The following is a 17,965-nucleotide window of genomic DNA, read 5'->3' on the forward strand; positions in this document are numbered from 1 at the left end:
ACTATGCCCAAATTGTAGCACCTCTTACAAACCTACTCAAAAAGCCAGTTGCCATTATTTGGATGCCAATTGAACAATCTAGCTTTGAGCAACTAAAGCATAGTTTGGTAACTAGTCCTATCTTAAGGCTACTTGACTTAAGCAAGGAATTTGAAGTTGTCACAGATTCCAACTCTCTTGCATTGGGATGCGTACTAATGTAGGAAGATCATCATGTAGCTTACTCCTTGAGAAATTTGAAAGCCCATGAAAAGAGATATGCTACTCAAGACTTGGAGTTGTTAGCTGTGATTCATGCTCTCAAATTATGGAGACATTACCTGCTTGGAAATTAGTTTTCCTTAGTCACAGATCATAAAATTCTTAAGTGGATTTGTACTCAGTCTGATCTTAATATGAGGCAATAATGGTGGATCAAAATTCTAGAGGAATATGACTTTGAAATTAAGTTCAGACCTTGTAAAGAAAATGTAGTAGCAGATGCCCTTAGTCATAAAGCCTTCCTTAATGCTATTATCACTAAATATCCATCTAGGGTAGAAACTGTGGCTACAATGGTATCAATGCCAACTAATCCTATCATTGGGTTGACTAAGGATGAAGCAAATAAGGATCCATACTATCAACAATTATTTTGGGAAGTTCAAAATAAGGAACAAGATCCCAAACTCAAGAATAAGTATCAAGAATTCTCTACAGATAAAGACGAAGAACTTGTTTATTTCAGAATGAGACTATGCATTCCTTCAAGTGAGACTCTCAAGAGAAAGATACTTTGGGAAGAACATGACTCTCCTTTTTCAGGACACCCGAGGTATGCAAAAACTCTTAATGCTATTAGGAAAAGCTATTACTAGCAAAGACTCAAGGGTGATGTACTTAAGTACCTCATTGAATGTCTAAATTGCCAAAGAGTAAAATCTGAACGTGTTAAGTTACCAAATAAACTCTAGCCACTTGACATTCTCTAAATGAAATGGGAGTTTATCAGCATGGACTTTTTAGTTGGGTTACCTTATATGCAAGAAGGATATAACTCAACAATGGTGATAGTAGACATGCTAACAAAGGTCGCTCATCTTATTCCAATAAAAACCAATTACAAAGCTTTAGATATTGCAAGAGTTTTTATAAAAGAGATTTTTAGGTTACATGGGTTACCTAAAAGGATCATCATTGATCGTGATTCTCTTTTCACATCACACTTATGGAAGAGTTTATTTAAAGCCATTGAAACCCAACTTTATTCAAGCACTACTTATCATCCACAAACTGATGATCAAACATAACAAGTTAATCAAGTAATTTAGGATATTCTACACGCATATTATAGCAAGGAACCTAAAAGGTGGATTCAATATCTACTCTTAGCGGAATTTGCTTATAATGCCCCCTATCATCAAAGTATTTAGATGACTCCATTTCAAGCACTATATGGTTAAGATTGCCGTATATGACTTAATTTTTCCAATCCTACTCTAAGGGTAGAAGCTTCAATAAAAATGTTAGAAGAAATGGATGATCAAATCAAGATTATCAAACAAGATATTCAAGCTGCCAAGGACTCGACAAAAGGCGTTTGCTAATTTGAAAAGGCAATAAAAAATCTTCAAAGAAGGAGACATGGTCTTCATCCGTGTCTATCCAAAGAAGAGTTCGTTGTCTTTAGGAGAATTCATAAAGCTAAGTCCAAGATATTGTGGACCCTATAAGATTCTCAAGTGCTTAGGACCAAGCGCTTACAAGATACAACTCCTTGAGAATATGAAATTCCACAATGTATATTCAAGGAGTCCTTGAGCTACAACCTAGTCGAGTAATTGATGTAAGGGAGAGAAGATTGAGGAGTAGAACCCTTAGAGAATACCTTGTCCAGTGGAAGGATTATCCGGAAGAAGATGCGACATGGATAGATGAGAATACTCTTTATCAACAATATCCACAATTTCTCTCAACCTGAGGACATCTTGATTTCTCTAAGGGGAGGAGGATGTAATACTTCCATGCAATGAAAATTTAGTTGGTTATTTTGAAAGTTAGTTAGTCAATTAGTAAGTTAGTAAGGTTACTAACTAAAGTAAAAACTAACTAATAATTTTTTAGAAAATTGAGGATCGTAACTCGATATTTTTCCAAATTGACAGGATTGTAACCACCCATCATGGAATTTACCACATGAATGAGAGTTATTAGCCATATTAGTCATTAGTGTAAGTGTGTATAGTATGGATAGTCCAAAAATACTAAATTTTTGATCAAAACTAGTATATTTTTTATATTTTGATATTATTTATTGTAAATATCTAAAAAGCTATGGAAAATTTTAGAACAGAGTATCATGTTAAAACAACAAGTGGATTTTTAAGCCAATTTTTGGAATTTAATGTTAAAAAAGAAGAATTGGTGAAATCACACGCATCACGATCCATAGTTTACATGCACTAAAACAACACTTCGAACATGGAGAAGAAGGAGTGATCTGGAAGATTTTTGATGAAGTGTCTTGGGGTTTTACTTTGCTTTTGGAGTCAATGAAACCATTAGATTTTTGATTTGAGCATCAAATTGTATCTTAAAAGTGTCAGATTGTTGATTTTGCCAAGATTCCCTCCATAAAGAGATATTATTCTCATCGATCACAACCCTTCTTCTCTAATTTAGCTATAAATAAGAGGCATGGGAAACAATTTAGAGAGCCACAAGGAGACCCTAAGAGGCTATGAGAAGGAGGTAGAGAAAGGGAGGTAGAAGGATACCCCTCCAAGAGGCTAGGAGACGGAGCTAGAGAGAGAGAGAGAGAGGAGTTACCTCGAGAGGCTATGAGGAAGAGAGTTAGCTCAATCCCCCTTGTCTCCGTCTACAACTAAGCCATCTTCTCTTATGCTCTCCCATCCCAAATTCATTCCTTCTTCGTCTTTGGAATCCACTTGCATAGGATCGCGCCAAAGCAACGAGGTGGAAAGACCATGGGAACTACTATAATCAGTGAAGAAATGGGTATTGCTAGAGATACGAGAGTACTCGAGGTTGCCGAAGTTGCCACTACTAATGGAATATCGGGTGTGGTGAATGCAAGCGTGAGCAAAGATGAAGTTCCCAATGTCGTGCTGCCAAACCAGGTTATTTAGTACTACATTATTATTTTTCCACATAAAATAATAAGGTTTATACCAAATTTCTACATAAAATATTAGCGTCTATATTTTTCACTTACATGAATTGATAATTTTATCTAAAGAGAGCATATTAATACACGCATAAATGGTTAACTACTACCTATGATTTGTAGTTAGATTAATCAATATTGTAATTTGTAATATCATGATGGAAATATTTTCAAGAGAATATTGCACAAAATGAGTAAAAGATTATATGTACACTTGAGATTAATTAAATAACTCAATACATTGTCAACACGACAAGGTTAAGGTTGACTAATGATTGTTATGAAAAGTGAATATCTATTTAAGGGTATGTAAATCATATTGTTAAAATATTATTGTAATATTTTGATAAATTACGTGAAGGAACTTGTGATTTAATGGACTAATTAAGAAAGCTGGTTGTATATGTTCCAATAAATGTAGTGTAGGCAATTAAAAAACTAAAGATGATTCTGTCATCCAAGGAAAGTGGGTAGGTGTAACCCCTGATAGGTTTGTCCAATAGTAGGGTGGTCGTGTTAGCTAGGAGCCTTTCTAAATCGACGATAGAAATAAGAAGATGATAAATTGACCAACTAGTCGTTAGGTAGAATTGACTTGCATTGTTTTAGGGGACCAAAATGGGATTTTTCCTTATGGGCAAGAGGATTGACGTACGACACTCCCCTCCATCTCCCATTCTCTTTGAACCAAGTGCAATGGCAAGTCTACTTTAGTTTGAGTAATCCTGTAAGAAGTGGAAACTCGAAATTACTGATGCTATAGCTGGTTATTAGGAAACCTATCTGATTTTAGGAACTTGAAAATTCAAGTCGATCCTAGTGAATTCAACCGGAACACTTTTGTTGCCATAAAGACCTAGTGGAGTCTAAGTGACAAACCCCGTGATGTTCCAAGGGAGTGCCGGGTGGCATCATTTGGAAAACCTATTGATGGACTACAAAAATGTGCACCTTGGAATGAGTTGGGCGGACACCTCACAATGTAGAACATGCAAGTATTGGTGAGTACACTATAATTTTTTCATCAGAGAATGACTATGATAGAAGTATTACTCATTGGTTATTCATCTCAAAAGATACAACTCTAGATTGTTTAATGATTTCAATAGGAAAGAAAAACATGGTGATGATGCAATCTACAAATTCAATGATTTAAATGATTCATTCATTGAAGCATGTCTTGAATGTTGCGAAATTCAAGAGAAAAGTGATCTTCGGGATGCATTTTTTGCAAATAACAAGTCAAAAATCCTTTCCACTCCTGAGGCTTTAGAAGAGGAGGACGAGGACCAAGCAAGAACATCAAGCCTAAATGAAATTTCAATAAACTCCACATCAATTATGGAGGAAATCAACACTCTCGAGGATTATGACAAATCCAAGGAGAGTTTAGTTACTACCTTTCCTATGAGGAAGATTTTTTGCCTTTTGGGTTTGAGAAATTTCCAGTTAGAGCTAAGAGGATTTATTCTCCTCAGTTGATTGAAAAGGAAAGGGATAGAAGAAACATGGACAGTTGCAAATCCTTACACTGGATGATATTGTCTGATGGTAGACCCATCTTTGGCCTTGCATAGATTTGTGCAGACTTCTAATTAATGTCAAGATAGTTATGATAAAATAGTTATAGAATTAAACATGACATTGGGAATCAAGTGGGAAGCAATAATGATTGTAGTAAATGAAGCAATGAGGAAAATTTTGGAGCTATAAAAAGAGAAGCAAGAATTCCAATTGAGGGAGAGGTGATATCTAGAAGAAGTTTCACTTCTTGAGATGTATTTAGAAGAGAAAGAATCTAAATTAAATAATGACACACTGAGCCATCCATAAGAAAATCTCTTTCAAACATGAGTAAATGGATGAAATTTGGGGTGAACACAAACATACATCCAGTTTGGAAGTTGTAGCTTGTGTGAAAATCCGTACTAGTGCTCCTTGGCTATATCATGCGTTTAAGACCTATATTAGTAATTAAAAAAAGATGTATCATTATTATCAAAGAGACTAGTTGGATGTTCTAGAAGTTGACTTACATAAGTTAAGATTCATATGCAAAATATGCAGGAGGTAGTGTTGCCCCATCTAGAGGAAACAATAATGGAATTGATTGTCTATGGGGATGGAAGTGAACCTCCACTTACATGATTTGAACTAATGCCACCCAATGATTTTATAGAGCTTAAACGAGCTATACACTATCTTGGTTTTCAAATTCAAGGTAAGGAAGATGAGGATTTGCACTCATTAATCCTCAAGCTTCAAAGTAACCAATGGTCATGGAGTTCAAAGGATCAGGAATGTTTGGAAGAGCATAACAAAATATTACACCTTTATCGTCAAAAGGTACATGTTCAATACCTATGTGATCAAGAGTAGATTCTTTGTGTAAATAGTTCTATTAAAACCTCATTCACAATAAGTTCCAATATACAAAAGGTACATGGCCATATACGGGAATGGAGCAATAGCAACGGCCATTTGCAACACAAATAGTGACGTTGCTAAAAGCATCGCTATATGCCTCACTACAAGCATCGCTACTAGCATCGAAAAACCTACTTTTGATGCACATAATGACGCTCATAGTGATACCGCTCTAAGAAAAAAGTTTCAAAAACCTGAGGGTGACATTTGCCAAAAACATTTACGACAAATAATGAAAGAGAGACAAAGAGATCTTAAAGCTTTAAGAGGGAAAGGGAGAGGAAGAGGGAGAGAGAGTGGGGGAGCTCATCACTTCCATTGCTATTGTTGCCACTGTACACAAACAAGAAAGAGAAGTGTGCAAGGGAAAGGGGAGGGAAAGCGTGAAGAGGAGGGACAAATGGTCTCATCTTTAGGATTTTGAGGTAGGTACATTGTCTCTTCTTGATTTATTTTTGTGTTCTCTTCTTTTTTTTTAATTTTTCTTTGCAAAGAGATGCATGAAAAGAGAGGGAGGGAGGGAGGGAGGGAGAAGGAGGAAGGGAGAGGAAGAGAGAAAGAGGGAGAGAAAGGGAAGTAAGGAAACAAAGAAAAAGAGGAAGAGAGAAATGAGAGATGAAGGGAGGGAGAGAGGAGGATGAGTGAGAAACAACGAGGGAGAGAGGGGGGAGAAACAAAGAGAGGAAACAAAGAAAGAGAAATAGAGAGAGAAAGAGAGGGGGAGAGAAATAGAGAGAGAGAGAGAGAGAGAGAGAGAGAGAGAGAGAGAGAGAGAGAGAGAGAGAGAGAGAGAGAGAGAGAGAGAGAGAGAGAGAGGAAGGAAGAGAGAAGGAGGTAGAAAAGAAGGGTGAGGTAAAGAGAGGAAAGAGAGTGAAAAGAAGAGAGAGACAGGGAGAAAGAGAGATAGAGAAATAAAGAAAAGTAAAGGGAGAGGGGAGAGAGAGAGATAAGGATAGTTGTGCAAACATTGCTTTCAATATCTTGTTTTAAAAGCCTTTTATTTTCTATATTTGATTATGTTTGTAACAAGATGCGTTGAATGAGAGTGGGGAGGGAAGGAGGGAGAGAAATAGAAAGAAGAAATGAGGGAAAGGAAGAGAGAGATTGAGAGAAACAAAAAGGGGAGAGAGAGGGGCTTCATAAAAAAGCATCGAAACTGGAGCGTATCATTTTACAAGTTTGTAAACAAGCAAGAGGAGCAAGAGAGAAAAGAGAGGGAAAGAGCTCAAAGCATTGAAGGTTCAAAGGTATCACAAAGGAGAAGAAAAAGAAGAAAAGTGCAAACGGATTCTTCTTTGAGCGTTGAGGTAAGTGCATTATCTCTTCTCTCTTTATTTTTAACCTTGAAGGGCTTTATGCGACAAGGAGCTCGGCTAAAAGGTAGCACACCTAAAGATTGGCTAGTGTTAAAGGCATTAGTGCATATTGTAGAGTGGCTACCAATAGTGGATTTAAACAACAGTATGCTATGGTTGTTGAACGACGATGATAGACTAATCAAAGATGTGCTGGTTGGAAATAGAGTAGAAGAAGTATTGGATACTACCACGGAGGAGAAAGTGAATCATTTTGATATGTTGCATCATGCATCCATGGAGAAGTGGCTCGCTAGGTATGAGCAAGCTAGAAAATAGTGGGAAGAAGTGCGATTGGAATTTCAATGCTATACACACCATCGATTGATTCAATATTCTGAGGGCATGGAGGAGGTGTCATGGTTTATGTCTATGTGGTTGTTACATGGAAGTTTAATTGCAGCTTCTCGTGAAGGAGTAGAGGTCTCTTCCAAGGAGTGGAAATTCTCAAGGAGATGTAGTTTGAAAATAATTGTATGTTTTATAAGCTATTGTATCTAGACTTTATATACAACAACTAATCTAATAGTTTCACTATACAATACAAAATCTATTGTGCAGCATGGTCGTGCGAGCAACATTTCCATGATGAGCCCATTGACAAAATGTGCTCCACAATGGACTGTGGTGTCATGGCAAAGTTGGAGTAAGAGAGCCGACAGCGGGCCACAGATTTGAATACCATTGTAGATGAGATGGAGCATTTTGGAAACTTGCAAAGTGTTATCTCAGTGGATTACCATAGGTTCTCCATGATCATATTCGATGTACAATGGTTTAAAGTGGTATTGGAAGGAGCTAGGACAATTGTTTGGTGAGGTCCATCTTGATTTCTAGAAATAGATTTTGAGAAAATATGGATGGATCTGCCCAACACGTCCTACTGGCCCATTGTGAACAAGTGCATGACCTATTTTTTTAAAAAAAATTATGACAAAAAATAGTGATAAATGTTGATTCACTCTTATATATGATATTGAATAGGTAATCTTCTATTCAAATCCCTGACAACCTCGATGGTGGTATGTTGTGCCATTAGCTCCTCGAAGTGCAAGAGTGTATAATGAAGGCAATATTCCCAATGTAGAGGAGAGTATGCACGTGGAGGGGTCAATATTGCAAAGGGTGGAGGGCAAAGAGGACTTGGAATGTATAGAGGAGACAAGCATGGGTAACATAGACAAAGGGAAAAGAGGCCATGAATTTTTTGAGAATGAGGTGGAATTCTCCTTCTGTGTGGTGACCTATCTATAGACCTTCCAGTATATGCAGAGTAGTGCCAAGAGATTGACATGGGGCCATAGGCCAGCTCATATTTGCATTCGCCTTCTCAATTCATTGATGATTCACTTTTAAGAGAACTTTAGAATATGAATTTTAATTAGAATTATTTTTTTCAGAGTTATATTATTGTGCTTCACCTAAATCCTTATATTGATTATGCTAACATCATTTTCTCTCTATGTATGTTACATTTGATAATACTTGGAGAGCAAGATTAGTTGAGGGATGAGTGATGAGGAGTTGTAGGAGATATTCATACGTATGACTTTGGATTAGATGGTGCGATTTAGAGATATGGTAGACCATGAGCTGTCACACTGACATCATCAGGCCATTCTATGAGATTTACTTTGACATGCTCTGACGCTTCAGTTTTTCCAGTAGATGAGGTAGGTGTTCTAGATTGTGGGTCTAACAGAGGGAGTGGTTCTGGGGGGTGTTGTGGACATGTGGATGTTGTGATCCCGTGGTCAATTCCAAAGAGGGTGCTACTCCTTACTCTTGTACGAGATCCAAAGAGGGTGGCTTCGGTGGATGTTTTGGAGGCACTAATGTAGTGTCTCCATCTCGTCAATCTAGTGGATACTTGTCACCTCTAGGATTTTTCACTCTTGTAGAGACATCTACTCCAGTGACTGTGGGTTTCACTCAACAATCCACAGGTGGCACCCCTATGGGTGCTACTCGAAGAGATACTACCCCTGTGGGTACACCAAATATACATGGGTCACTTGGTTATGCCTAGGAGCATGGTCACAGGTAGGAGAGGACACACTTTAGACATACTCCAACAGGATATGGATACCTCTTAGATAACAAGACAAGTGTTGTGATCATGAACGATGAGGGGAGGAGGGTGATGCCTCACATGAAAGAATTGTGCTAAAAAGTATTTAGGCACAATATTTTGGACCATTGGAAGAATATATCGGATGGGAGCAAGGACTATATAGTGGCATCTTTGCATAAGGAGTTTCTAGTACCTATGGCAATAGAGAGGTTTTTCACTAGGTGGATGATGGAGTATATGTGTGCATACATGTCACATAGATGATTGGGCACATGCAAGGCACTCAAAAGTGGTCCCTCAAAGCCCAAGTGGCTAGACATAAAGGATTAGTGGAGACTCAGAGAGGAGGCCACTGATTCTTCAAGATGATGGTGGCAGCAAACAGGAGGCAACGAGGGCATGATTGGAGGTAGGGGTCGTGCATCATCTGGGGAGTGGCAACCACAAGACTTATCTAGAGGATTTTGTAAGTTTTCTTTTAGTTCTTCTTGCTTTCTTAATTGGAATATCACTTGTACTAGCAATCCTATTTCTAATAATTTTATTCTGTTTTCTTTGCAGCACTCCATCAAAAACCACGATCCCATAGGTTTAGAGACTCGATACGTAGAGAGATACGGTCTCACTGCACTTATGGATAGATTGCACACACATGAGAGCCCAATAAATCAATTATCTTTCTTGTCTGTAGTGACTAGTTTTTTTTAAAATGCATTATGTATGATGGACTAATGTCTAGTTGTTCATTTTGCAGAGTCTATTCAACACTCCTTTGCATCGTGAGACAAGATTTCAGATGGTGCGGATCTTAGCATGTGCTTGGATTCGTGGAGTGCACATCATCTTCTTTTTTGGTCCTGTGATCTTTGTAGGCCTCTTTCATGTAGTATTCCTTAGATGTACTTATCACCCTTTGTATAAAATCACACATTGCAATATTTACAGATAGATTTTCATGTTTTTTTAAAACTCTCCTCTCCTTGCTTCCATGTAATGTAGTGAGTTATCATCACTAGTCTTATATTTATCATATGAGTTATTAGTCTTATGGTTTTTAGTTTTTGCACTTGTCTGGACGACTATTGCGTACCCAACATGTAATTGCTTTGTACAATATTATACAACAGATGGTGTTGTATGTTTGCCCTACCACAAAATTTATTTTCCCTCTACAATTGTTACTATTTGCATCACTCATTTTTCTGCACACACCTAGTAAATGTAGTCAGATGATAAATTGTGCTTCCCAATAGGTAGCAACTAATATTGTGCATGGTTACAACTATCATAAAGATATAGCAAACTTCATCCCTTTGAGGAGCCTTAAGTACTAGAGTTTTGGAAAGTTCCATCTTAACAGCTATATGTGAAATAGCGATGCAGATAATAGTGACACAAATAGCAATGGTTTCTGCAATGATTTTGCAAATACGCTTTTAGCGGACGATGAGGTAATTTTTTAAATGAATATTTATGTCGCTTTGAACATCATATGAGGCCTGTATCTTGTAGTGCAGGGAGGGAGGGGGAGAGAGAAAGTGAAATAGATAGAGCGAGAGGGAGAGAGAAAAATAAAGAAAATAAGAGAATAGAGAGAGAGAGAGAGAGAGAGAGAGAGAGAGAGAGAGAGAGAGAGAGAGAGAGAGAGAGAGAGAGAGAGAGAGAGAGAGAGAGAGAGAGAGAGAGAGAGAGAGAGAGAGAGAGAGAGAGAGAGAGAGAGAGAGAGGATAGAGAGAGAGAACACACACACACACACACACACACACACACACATAGGGCATGTGAGGTAAAAAAGAAGAAGAGAAAGCACACACAAAGAGAGAGAGAGGCTATGGCAAGTGAAGATGGCTTGAGACCTTGATATGGAGCTACAAGAAGAAATCATACTTAAGATGGAATTGGGAGATTGCGTCTGAATCTGAATAAGCTGCAAAGTAGGCCAAGTTATACTTGAAAATAGATGACAGCCAAAAGAGTCCAAGAGCTTAAAAATGGAGTGAAGTTGACCAAAAAAGAACTAAAGAGCAGAGAAAAGAAGAAACATGTGAAAAAAGATGAAGAATTCTGGTCAAATGAAGATAATGAAGAAATGAAGGAAGAGGATGAGCTCAGTCTGGATCTTGGAACATCTCGTCCCCAATAAGAAGGAGTCGACTACTGCTACCTTGACTACTACCTTGGAGACTACTAGCAGAAGGATACCTTGAGGACCAATACCTCTATATTGAATAGCCTACTCAAAAAGATGGATACTACTACCCTAAATTCCCCATCAGTTACCACCTAGAAGGAAAATACCTCTACACGGAATATCCCTATCCCGAAGAATGCCAACCTATAGGTATCCAAGAAGAGGAAGAAATGATTGATTATTATGTGAAGGGAGAAGGATGGGGGAGAATGGATATGTATTCGAAGGTAGAAAGTATTCTTATGAAGTTAGGATATAATAAAAAAGACAAAGATATGTGGATATATTAGAAGAATGAATCCTTGCACCACAGGTTGCAGCTCAAGAAATGGAGTTTGAGAAGGGGGAGAATGAGCTTGATTCTTTGGATCTTGAAAGACCTCCATCCATTGAGATTGACGGTGAGGTTAGGTCGATGCCCTCTTGTGAGGCACAAGATGCCTTTGATGAAGGGTGAGGCCAAGAAAGAAGAAATAGAAGATGACTTAGACATAGGCAAAAACAAGAAGGAAAAAGCAGAGCTCAGAGACACTACTACTCCTTATATAAGTTTTTTTGGCTCCAACACCATGGTATAACTCTTACAAATGTCCAAGTGCTCCCTTAAAAAGACTTGAACAAGTTTGGAAAAAGCTAGAGTGAGCAGAAGATCAATGGGACTTATTCATACCTCAAGGTCGTGACTGTAATATTAAAAGCTTCAAGTGAAGCTCTTCTTCTTGGGCCTAAGCAAGTGATTAAAAATTTGATTGAGTAATACTTTTTTGAATTGATTATATCTAGCTTTTGTAATCACAAGCTCTTCTTCTAGAGCATAAGCAATTGATGAAAAATCTCATTGCGTACTATCTTTTCAAATTGATTATATCTAGCTTTTGCAATCAGAGGATTTCTTTTTTTTTAGAAAATCTCATGCACAATTTTTAGATATTAGGTGTACGTGACATTAGCAAATAATTTATACAAGATTATTTAGTGCATATAACTAGAAGGGTGGCAAGGCTATATGCCCTACTACCTAAAATTTTTCCCCTCTATAACCATCGCTATTTGCGTGGGAAACTACAACAGTCACTATTAGTGATGCATATAGTGGCAAATTCATCGCATCGCTAATAGCGATGCAAATATCAAAGAGGGGGACAATTTTTTCCATGAATAGTTCCGTCATTTTAAACATCGCTATTGAGTCTATATGTTGTAGTGTATGAAGAGCACATGTTAATTTTTTTGCCTGGTCATATAAGAACCTTAAGGGTATTAAGGCTGAACTTTGCCAATATTACATTGATCTAGAACCAAGCAGAAAACCTATATGCCAGCGTCACCAACAAGCAAATCTTGTGTATGCAGAATTGGTGAAAGCTAAAATCGCTAAGCTTTTAGATACAGAATTCATATATCTTGTTGCATACAATGAATGGGTATCTCCTATTGTGGTAGTACCCAAGAAGAATAGTAAGAAAATCAGCATCTATGTTGATTATAGAAAGCTTAATAGTAAAACGCAAAAAGATCACTTCCCTTTGTCATTTACAGAGCAAGTATTTATCAAAGTTGCAGGCCATGAGCTACATTCTTTTATGGTAGTATGTACTTGAGTCCATTGGTTGTGAATGATGATAGAGTTGGCTTGATTAGGGCACATGTTAAGGTATATCTGGTTCTCTTTGGCCGTAGAAATAGTCAATTGGTGGTTCCATTAATAGAAGATCAAATACTATAAGAGTTATTGGCAAGTTAAGAGAAGGAAAGAGAGGAAAATTAATGGATAAATGTATAATGGAAATAGTATGGATAGTGAAGAGAATCCCAGATATTATAGATATGTAAGAGAAAGAGTGATGGATAATTATACGGTGGAAATAATATGAAGAGTGAAGAGAATGCGAGAAATTATACAATTATAAGAGGAGGTATATCCAAAAACTATGTCCACATAATCTACTGAATGAATTTCCCATAGATGCATGAACAAGAGGGGAAGTTTTGATACTCTGCAAGTCTAAGGATGCATTGGGATATGAATAGGGCATTGCGTAAAGCACATTTTGATGGAGGAAAGATTGATATCTTTGACACATGTTCCTCAAATGGTAAAACTATTATGCAATGTTTGCCTACTATCATAATCTTTTGCTTTGAAAAAGGGAAAAGGTATATGCTATTAGGAGGGCAATACTTAATTTTCGGTGGTCAATCAATCAATCAGCCGAGTCTCTCTGATATGTCTTTGTTAGCATTAACCATTAGAACATGTGCGATAGAAATAGTGATAGTGATTCTTCTTTAGTGAAAAGATATCCCTAAATTTAAGTTAAGTGGTCTACTTTTATGAATAGGATTATATACATGATTAAGAATATGGTTAACCATGGCTTGTTTATCAATCAATATGGCTCTTAGAGTTGTAACTTTGAAATGGGAGAGCTTATACAAATTGCACCCAATGATAAGATAAAGGGACCGTTGAAATATCTGTGTGGCAATGTATGTCATTAGCCGATTCTTTGAGCGAGTTAATCGCGACGCTAATCAGTATTAACGTTTGGCACAAGCACTCTATAAAATGCAATGTTCTACAGGCGCTTAGCTCCTATACAAGCTATGTGAGATCGATTCTCTCGCAACAAGCTGTTTATTCACGCGAGCGAAGCTGCAATTCTCTCCTGCCGAAGTATTGCCTTCTCTACGCTGCCGATCATCTTCTCCCTTCGGTAATCGTGATCTGTTTCAAGCCTTTCTTGTCTCTGGAATGTCGATTGTTTCGCCATTTCAATTGTCTGAAGCTTTTCGTGACTCTGGTACACCAATTGTTGCAGCAGCATTTCAAACAGTTGTTGCAGCATTCCAAACGGTTGTTTCAATCGTGATCTGTGATTTGAAGCTTCTCTTTTCTCTGTAACGTCGATTGTTTCACCATTTCAAACAGTTGTTGCAGCATTTCATGATCTGTTATGATCAGTAATCTCTGCTAGCTTCTACATCGTGTTGTATGTCATTTCTCTTCAATTACTGTTAGCGATGTGAACTGGCGTTGCAGCATTTCGGATCTGTTGGTTATGCATAAATTTTTGCATGATATTTATTAGGCAAAGGCTTACAACACGTTTGCACAGTTGAAGGATTTAGAATGCCCTTTCTCCAGCCGTTTATAACTTCTTCATGCAGCAATGTTACGCTGATTACAGCATTTTCCCATGCCATCAGCCATATTGTGCTTCTAATGCTTGTCAACCCCTATTTTGAATTTGTAGTGGTTCAATAATTGGAATTGCCGCTTTTACAAGCAACTTCATAGGCAGATCAAATGAGTGATGGACGGGATGATCAGCCTGAGGAATCCGAGGGGAGCTATGCAATCGCAGAGAGCACGGCAAGTAATGAGCCAGCAGATCAAACGAGTGCTCGGCAGGATCAGTCTGAGGTATCCGAGGAGAGCTCTCCTCAGCCGTGGCCAGTAGCCATTCATCCTGAAGTCACAGAAACGGGACGTTTGATCCTCGAGAGCGAGCGGATGGTGGTTATCGCTATTTACACAGATGATAATCAACCTGACGACAGTGAGATCCATCCACGAGCACTGATTAATCCTGATGAATATGGCCGCACAGGAATAATTGGACGAGTCCAATTAGAACCTGAACTTGAGAACCCCCCAGGTAGTCCAGCGCATGACAATCCTGAACCTCCGGTCGCAGAGAGCATTGAAAGATATGAACCAGCACAGGAAAGGCACGAGCCAGCAGACCAAACGAGGGACCTGCAGGATCGCTCTGAGGCATGCGGTGATGGAATTAGGCCTCAGCCAGCGGTGATCAACCCTACAGTCAATATGACAGAAACCGGATATGTGATGGTTGAGATGAGCCCGCGGCGAGTGACCGTCACCGAGGATAATGCCACAGATGATGATCGACGTCCTGACGACAGTACTGAGGTAGTGAGTATTCCTGAGCATGGCACAGCTGGGATAGTCGAACGAATCCAAGAAGGCACAGAAGATATTAGTATTGAACCTCTCCCAATTAAGACGACCACAGATTGCAATGAACCTTCAGCTGCAGTCCTCCGAGAGGAAGTGCCAGCTCTACTGGGTTTTACTGATCATGGCCGAGAAATTGAACCTGTTCAAGAGAGCACAGACCATAATGAACCAGTCCAAGAGAGCCCGTCGACTCCAGTGTACGTCATTTCTTGTAGTAACTGCACAGAAACTGAATCGCTGGCAGAGAGTACCGAAGGTAATGAGCGGCCAGTACTGCCCCATGAGAGCGCTCTAGAAAGTGAACCAGCTATCCTCAATGATCCGGTCCTACGAGACGTTCTAGTTTATGTTCCCGGGCAGGGCCGCTATAATGCTACAGAAATGCAGGAATCTCCTGTTGGACAGGGCACGGAATATGTGATAAACGAGACAGGAGAGCTCCAGGAGAGCAATACAGAAATTGAACCTATCGCAGACACGGATCAGATCCTGCCAGACGTTCTAGTTTATTCTCCCGGGCAGGGCCGTTATAGTACAGAAATGCAGGAACCTGCTGTCAGAGAGGGCACGGAATGTACAAATGACCAACCAGTAGAGGTCCAAGGGAGCAATACAGAAATTGAACCTGTTCCCGAGGACCGGAGCGAGGCAAACGTTCTCATTTCTATCCCTCACACCACAGAAATAGAACTTGCTTCTGAGAGCTCTGATCAGAGCGACGTTGATCTCCCCATTGAGGAATACTGGATTTCCCCGTTGGAAGATATTGCTGAAGAAGACGAATTTAGTCCAGATTCAGAAGAAGAACTGTACAGTAATTTCTGCGCCTGTTGGCGCCTGATCTTGCAGGCCCGAGGACCGTGCATTAACAAGTCGACCGGCCTCTACGCCGCAGTATGTCCCCTCTGGCTTCAAGACGCTTGCGACATAATCTGGTATCGCTGTTGCAGACTCATTCTGGCATGGCCTTCAGAGGCTGGCTCAAGGATTTGTGATCTGTGGATGAGGACTGCCAAATCGTTGTTTCCGTGGATGCGGCGACGTGTGAGTCCAGATACTGCTGCGATGACTGAAGCGGAGGGTGCTGCACTGCAGAGAATGTTAGCCCTAGCAGCGGCGGAACTGAACTTGCAAGCTGATTTTCTAGGTGAGCTTAATGACCTGCAGTTTAGTTTGTTTCCAATTATTCGTCATGAGAGATTAATTGTTCTCAAGTGCACTATTAATCTTCATTGTCATCCAGGGAATGAAAATGGAAGCGGAGGATGATAAAGCTTGTTGGGCTCAGATGATATGATTATAATAATCAGTTTCTTTCCAATCATAGACGAGAGATTTATCGTTCTTTAATGTAATCTTGATCATTGTCATCCAGGGAATGAGGATGGAAGCGGAGGATGACGGAGCATGGGCTGGTGTTATGACAACAATTGGATGAAGATACTGTACTGATCAATTCAGGCGTGATGCACAAGTGCTTGAGGATGGAATTAGCGGAGGATGAGAAAGCATGGGCTAGTGTAATAAGATTTACTGTACCCAATTCAGGCCTGATACACAAGTTATTGACTGCCTTGCCTCTGCATTCTTACGCAACTGAGCTTCATAAGATAGCATTTCCAGATATAGCTTCAATGTTTTCCTGATGCGAAGTAGTTATACTGTATATAATGCTCTAGACCAGTAAATGATTGCAACCCCAAACATATGGGCTGACGCTGCACTTGCTACAGCTTTCTACGTAAAATGGAGACTCGGTTCCATAGTGTTGCCTGTCATTTTAAAAAAATGGTAGTCCTGACTCCATAGTGCTTCTTCCTTAGCAAATGTAGCATAAGCAGAAAATGGAAAGAATTCTCACCTTATGTTAGGTTATTCACTGAAGATTCTTACAAAAACCTACAAGCAACAAGGATTCCAGTTTCATTATACCCTTGTGGATGATCCATCACTCGAAGATGCCTCCTGCCTCTATACTTCAACAAAAGGGGTTTGTTGCCTCTATACTACTGATCAAATTTTGATTGCCGAAATACTCTTCATTACAAGTCACTGCAAGTTTTCACGTGTAAGAAGTGTTAACTATTGGTGTCCATAAAAGCTTGAATATTAGCTTAAACATATCGATTTGTGCAAAGGCAATTGGAACCCTCTTAGCTTATGAACCAACACTTCCCATCCAAGCTTCCTTGCCTTCGGGATTCTCTAACAACTCCTTGCCTCTTCATCAGTGTATAGAACATTAGAAGGCTTGATCAATATTGACCCACTTGATGGAGTTCATCTTTACCAAGAATATTCCTTTGTTGCCCAACATTCGTGCCAGAGGCCGATTGTTGATCCACATCCGGGACATATTTTCACTTGGATCTATCTGATTACTTTCCTTGTCCCATTTATCATTTCCAATGATTGCTATCCATGAAGCTGAAAGACTCGCAATAGCAAACGTGTATGCCCAGAACCATAGGCTTCCGGCTTTCTCAAATGCTTATATTGTAGATGTTGCAGACATTTTGACAATCGTACCAATCATTACCGATATAACCATCAATATAGGATAGATTGGCATTCAAAAGTGACACTCTTGTCGTACTGCGATCACCACTGAGACTAGCGATATGTAAATTAAGCATGAGAGAGAGAGGGTAAACATGCGAATAACACTATCGTTTCCCTTCGAGAAACTCATCAAAAACCGAATCCTGCACATTTTTGCTCTTTCCCTGAACAAGACCATGTATGTAAAGTGACACAAAACATC

General features: G+C 39.1%; 1 protein-coding gene across 1 annotated transcript; it reads left to right on the forward strand.

Moving 5' to 3' along the window:
• The first annotated feature begins 13,820 nt into the window (after window positions 1-13,820).
• Window positions 13,821-16,961, forward strand: LOC148023117 (uncharacterized). Its single transcript, XM_087695315.1, has 3 exons — window positions 13,821-13,930; window positions 14,471-16,348; window positions 16,577-16,961. Exons 2-3 carry the CDS (start codon window positions 14,524-14,526, stop codon window positions 16,600-16,602), a joined length of 1,851 nt encoding a protein of 616 aa, XP_087551441.1. The 5' UTR covers window positions 13,821-13,930; window positions 14,471-14,523; the 3' UTR covers window positions 16,603-16,961.
• The last annotated feature ends 1,004 nt before the right edge of the window (window positions 16,962-17,965 follow it).

This window comes from Lygodium microphyllum, chromosome 16 (assembly GCF_053477565.2).
Source record: "Lygodium microphyllum isolate KBCC chromosome 16, Lygodium_microphyllum_v1.1.10, whole genome shotgun sequence".
Lineage (NCBI taxonomy): Eukaryota > Viridiplantae > Streptophyta > Polypodiopsida > Schizaeales > Lygodiaceae > Lygodium > Lygodium microphyllum.

What these genes read in the sequence shown, in the direction of transcription:
- LOC148023117 (XM_087695315.1), top strand. Translation starts at nt 14,524, where the DNA reads ATGAGTGATGGACGGGATGATCAGCCTGAGGAATCCGAGGGGAGCTAT. An exon ending in CTTGCAAGCTGATTTTCTAG is followed by an intron (nt 16,349 to 16,576) that starts GTGAGCTTAATG and finishes ATTGTCATCCAG; the next exon opens with GGAATGAGGATGGAAGCGGA.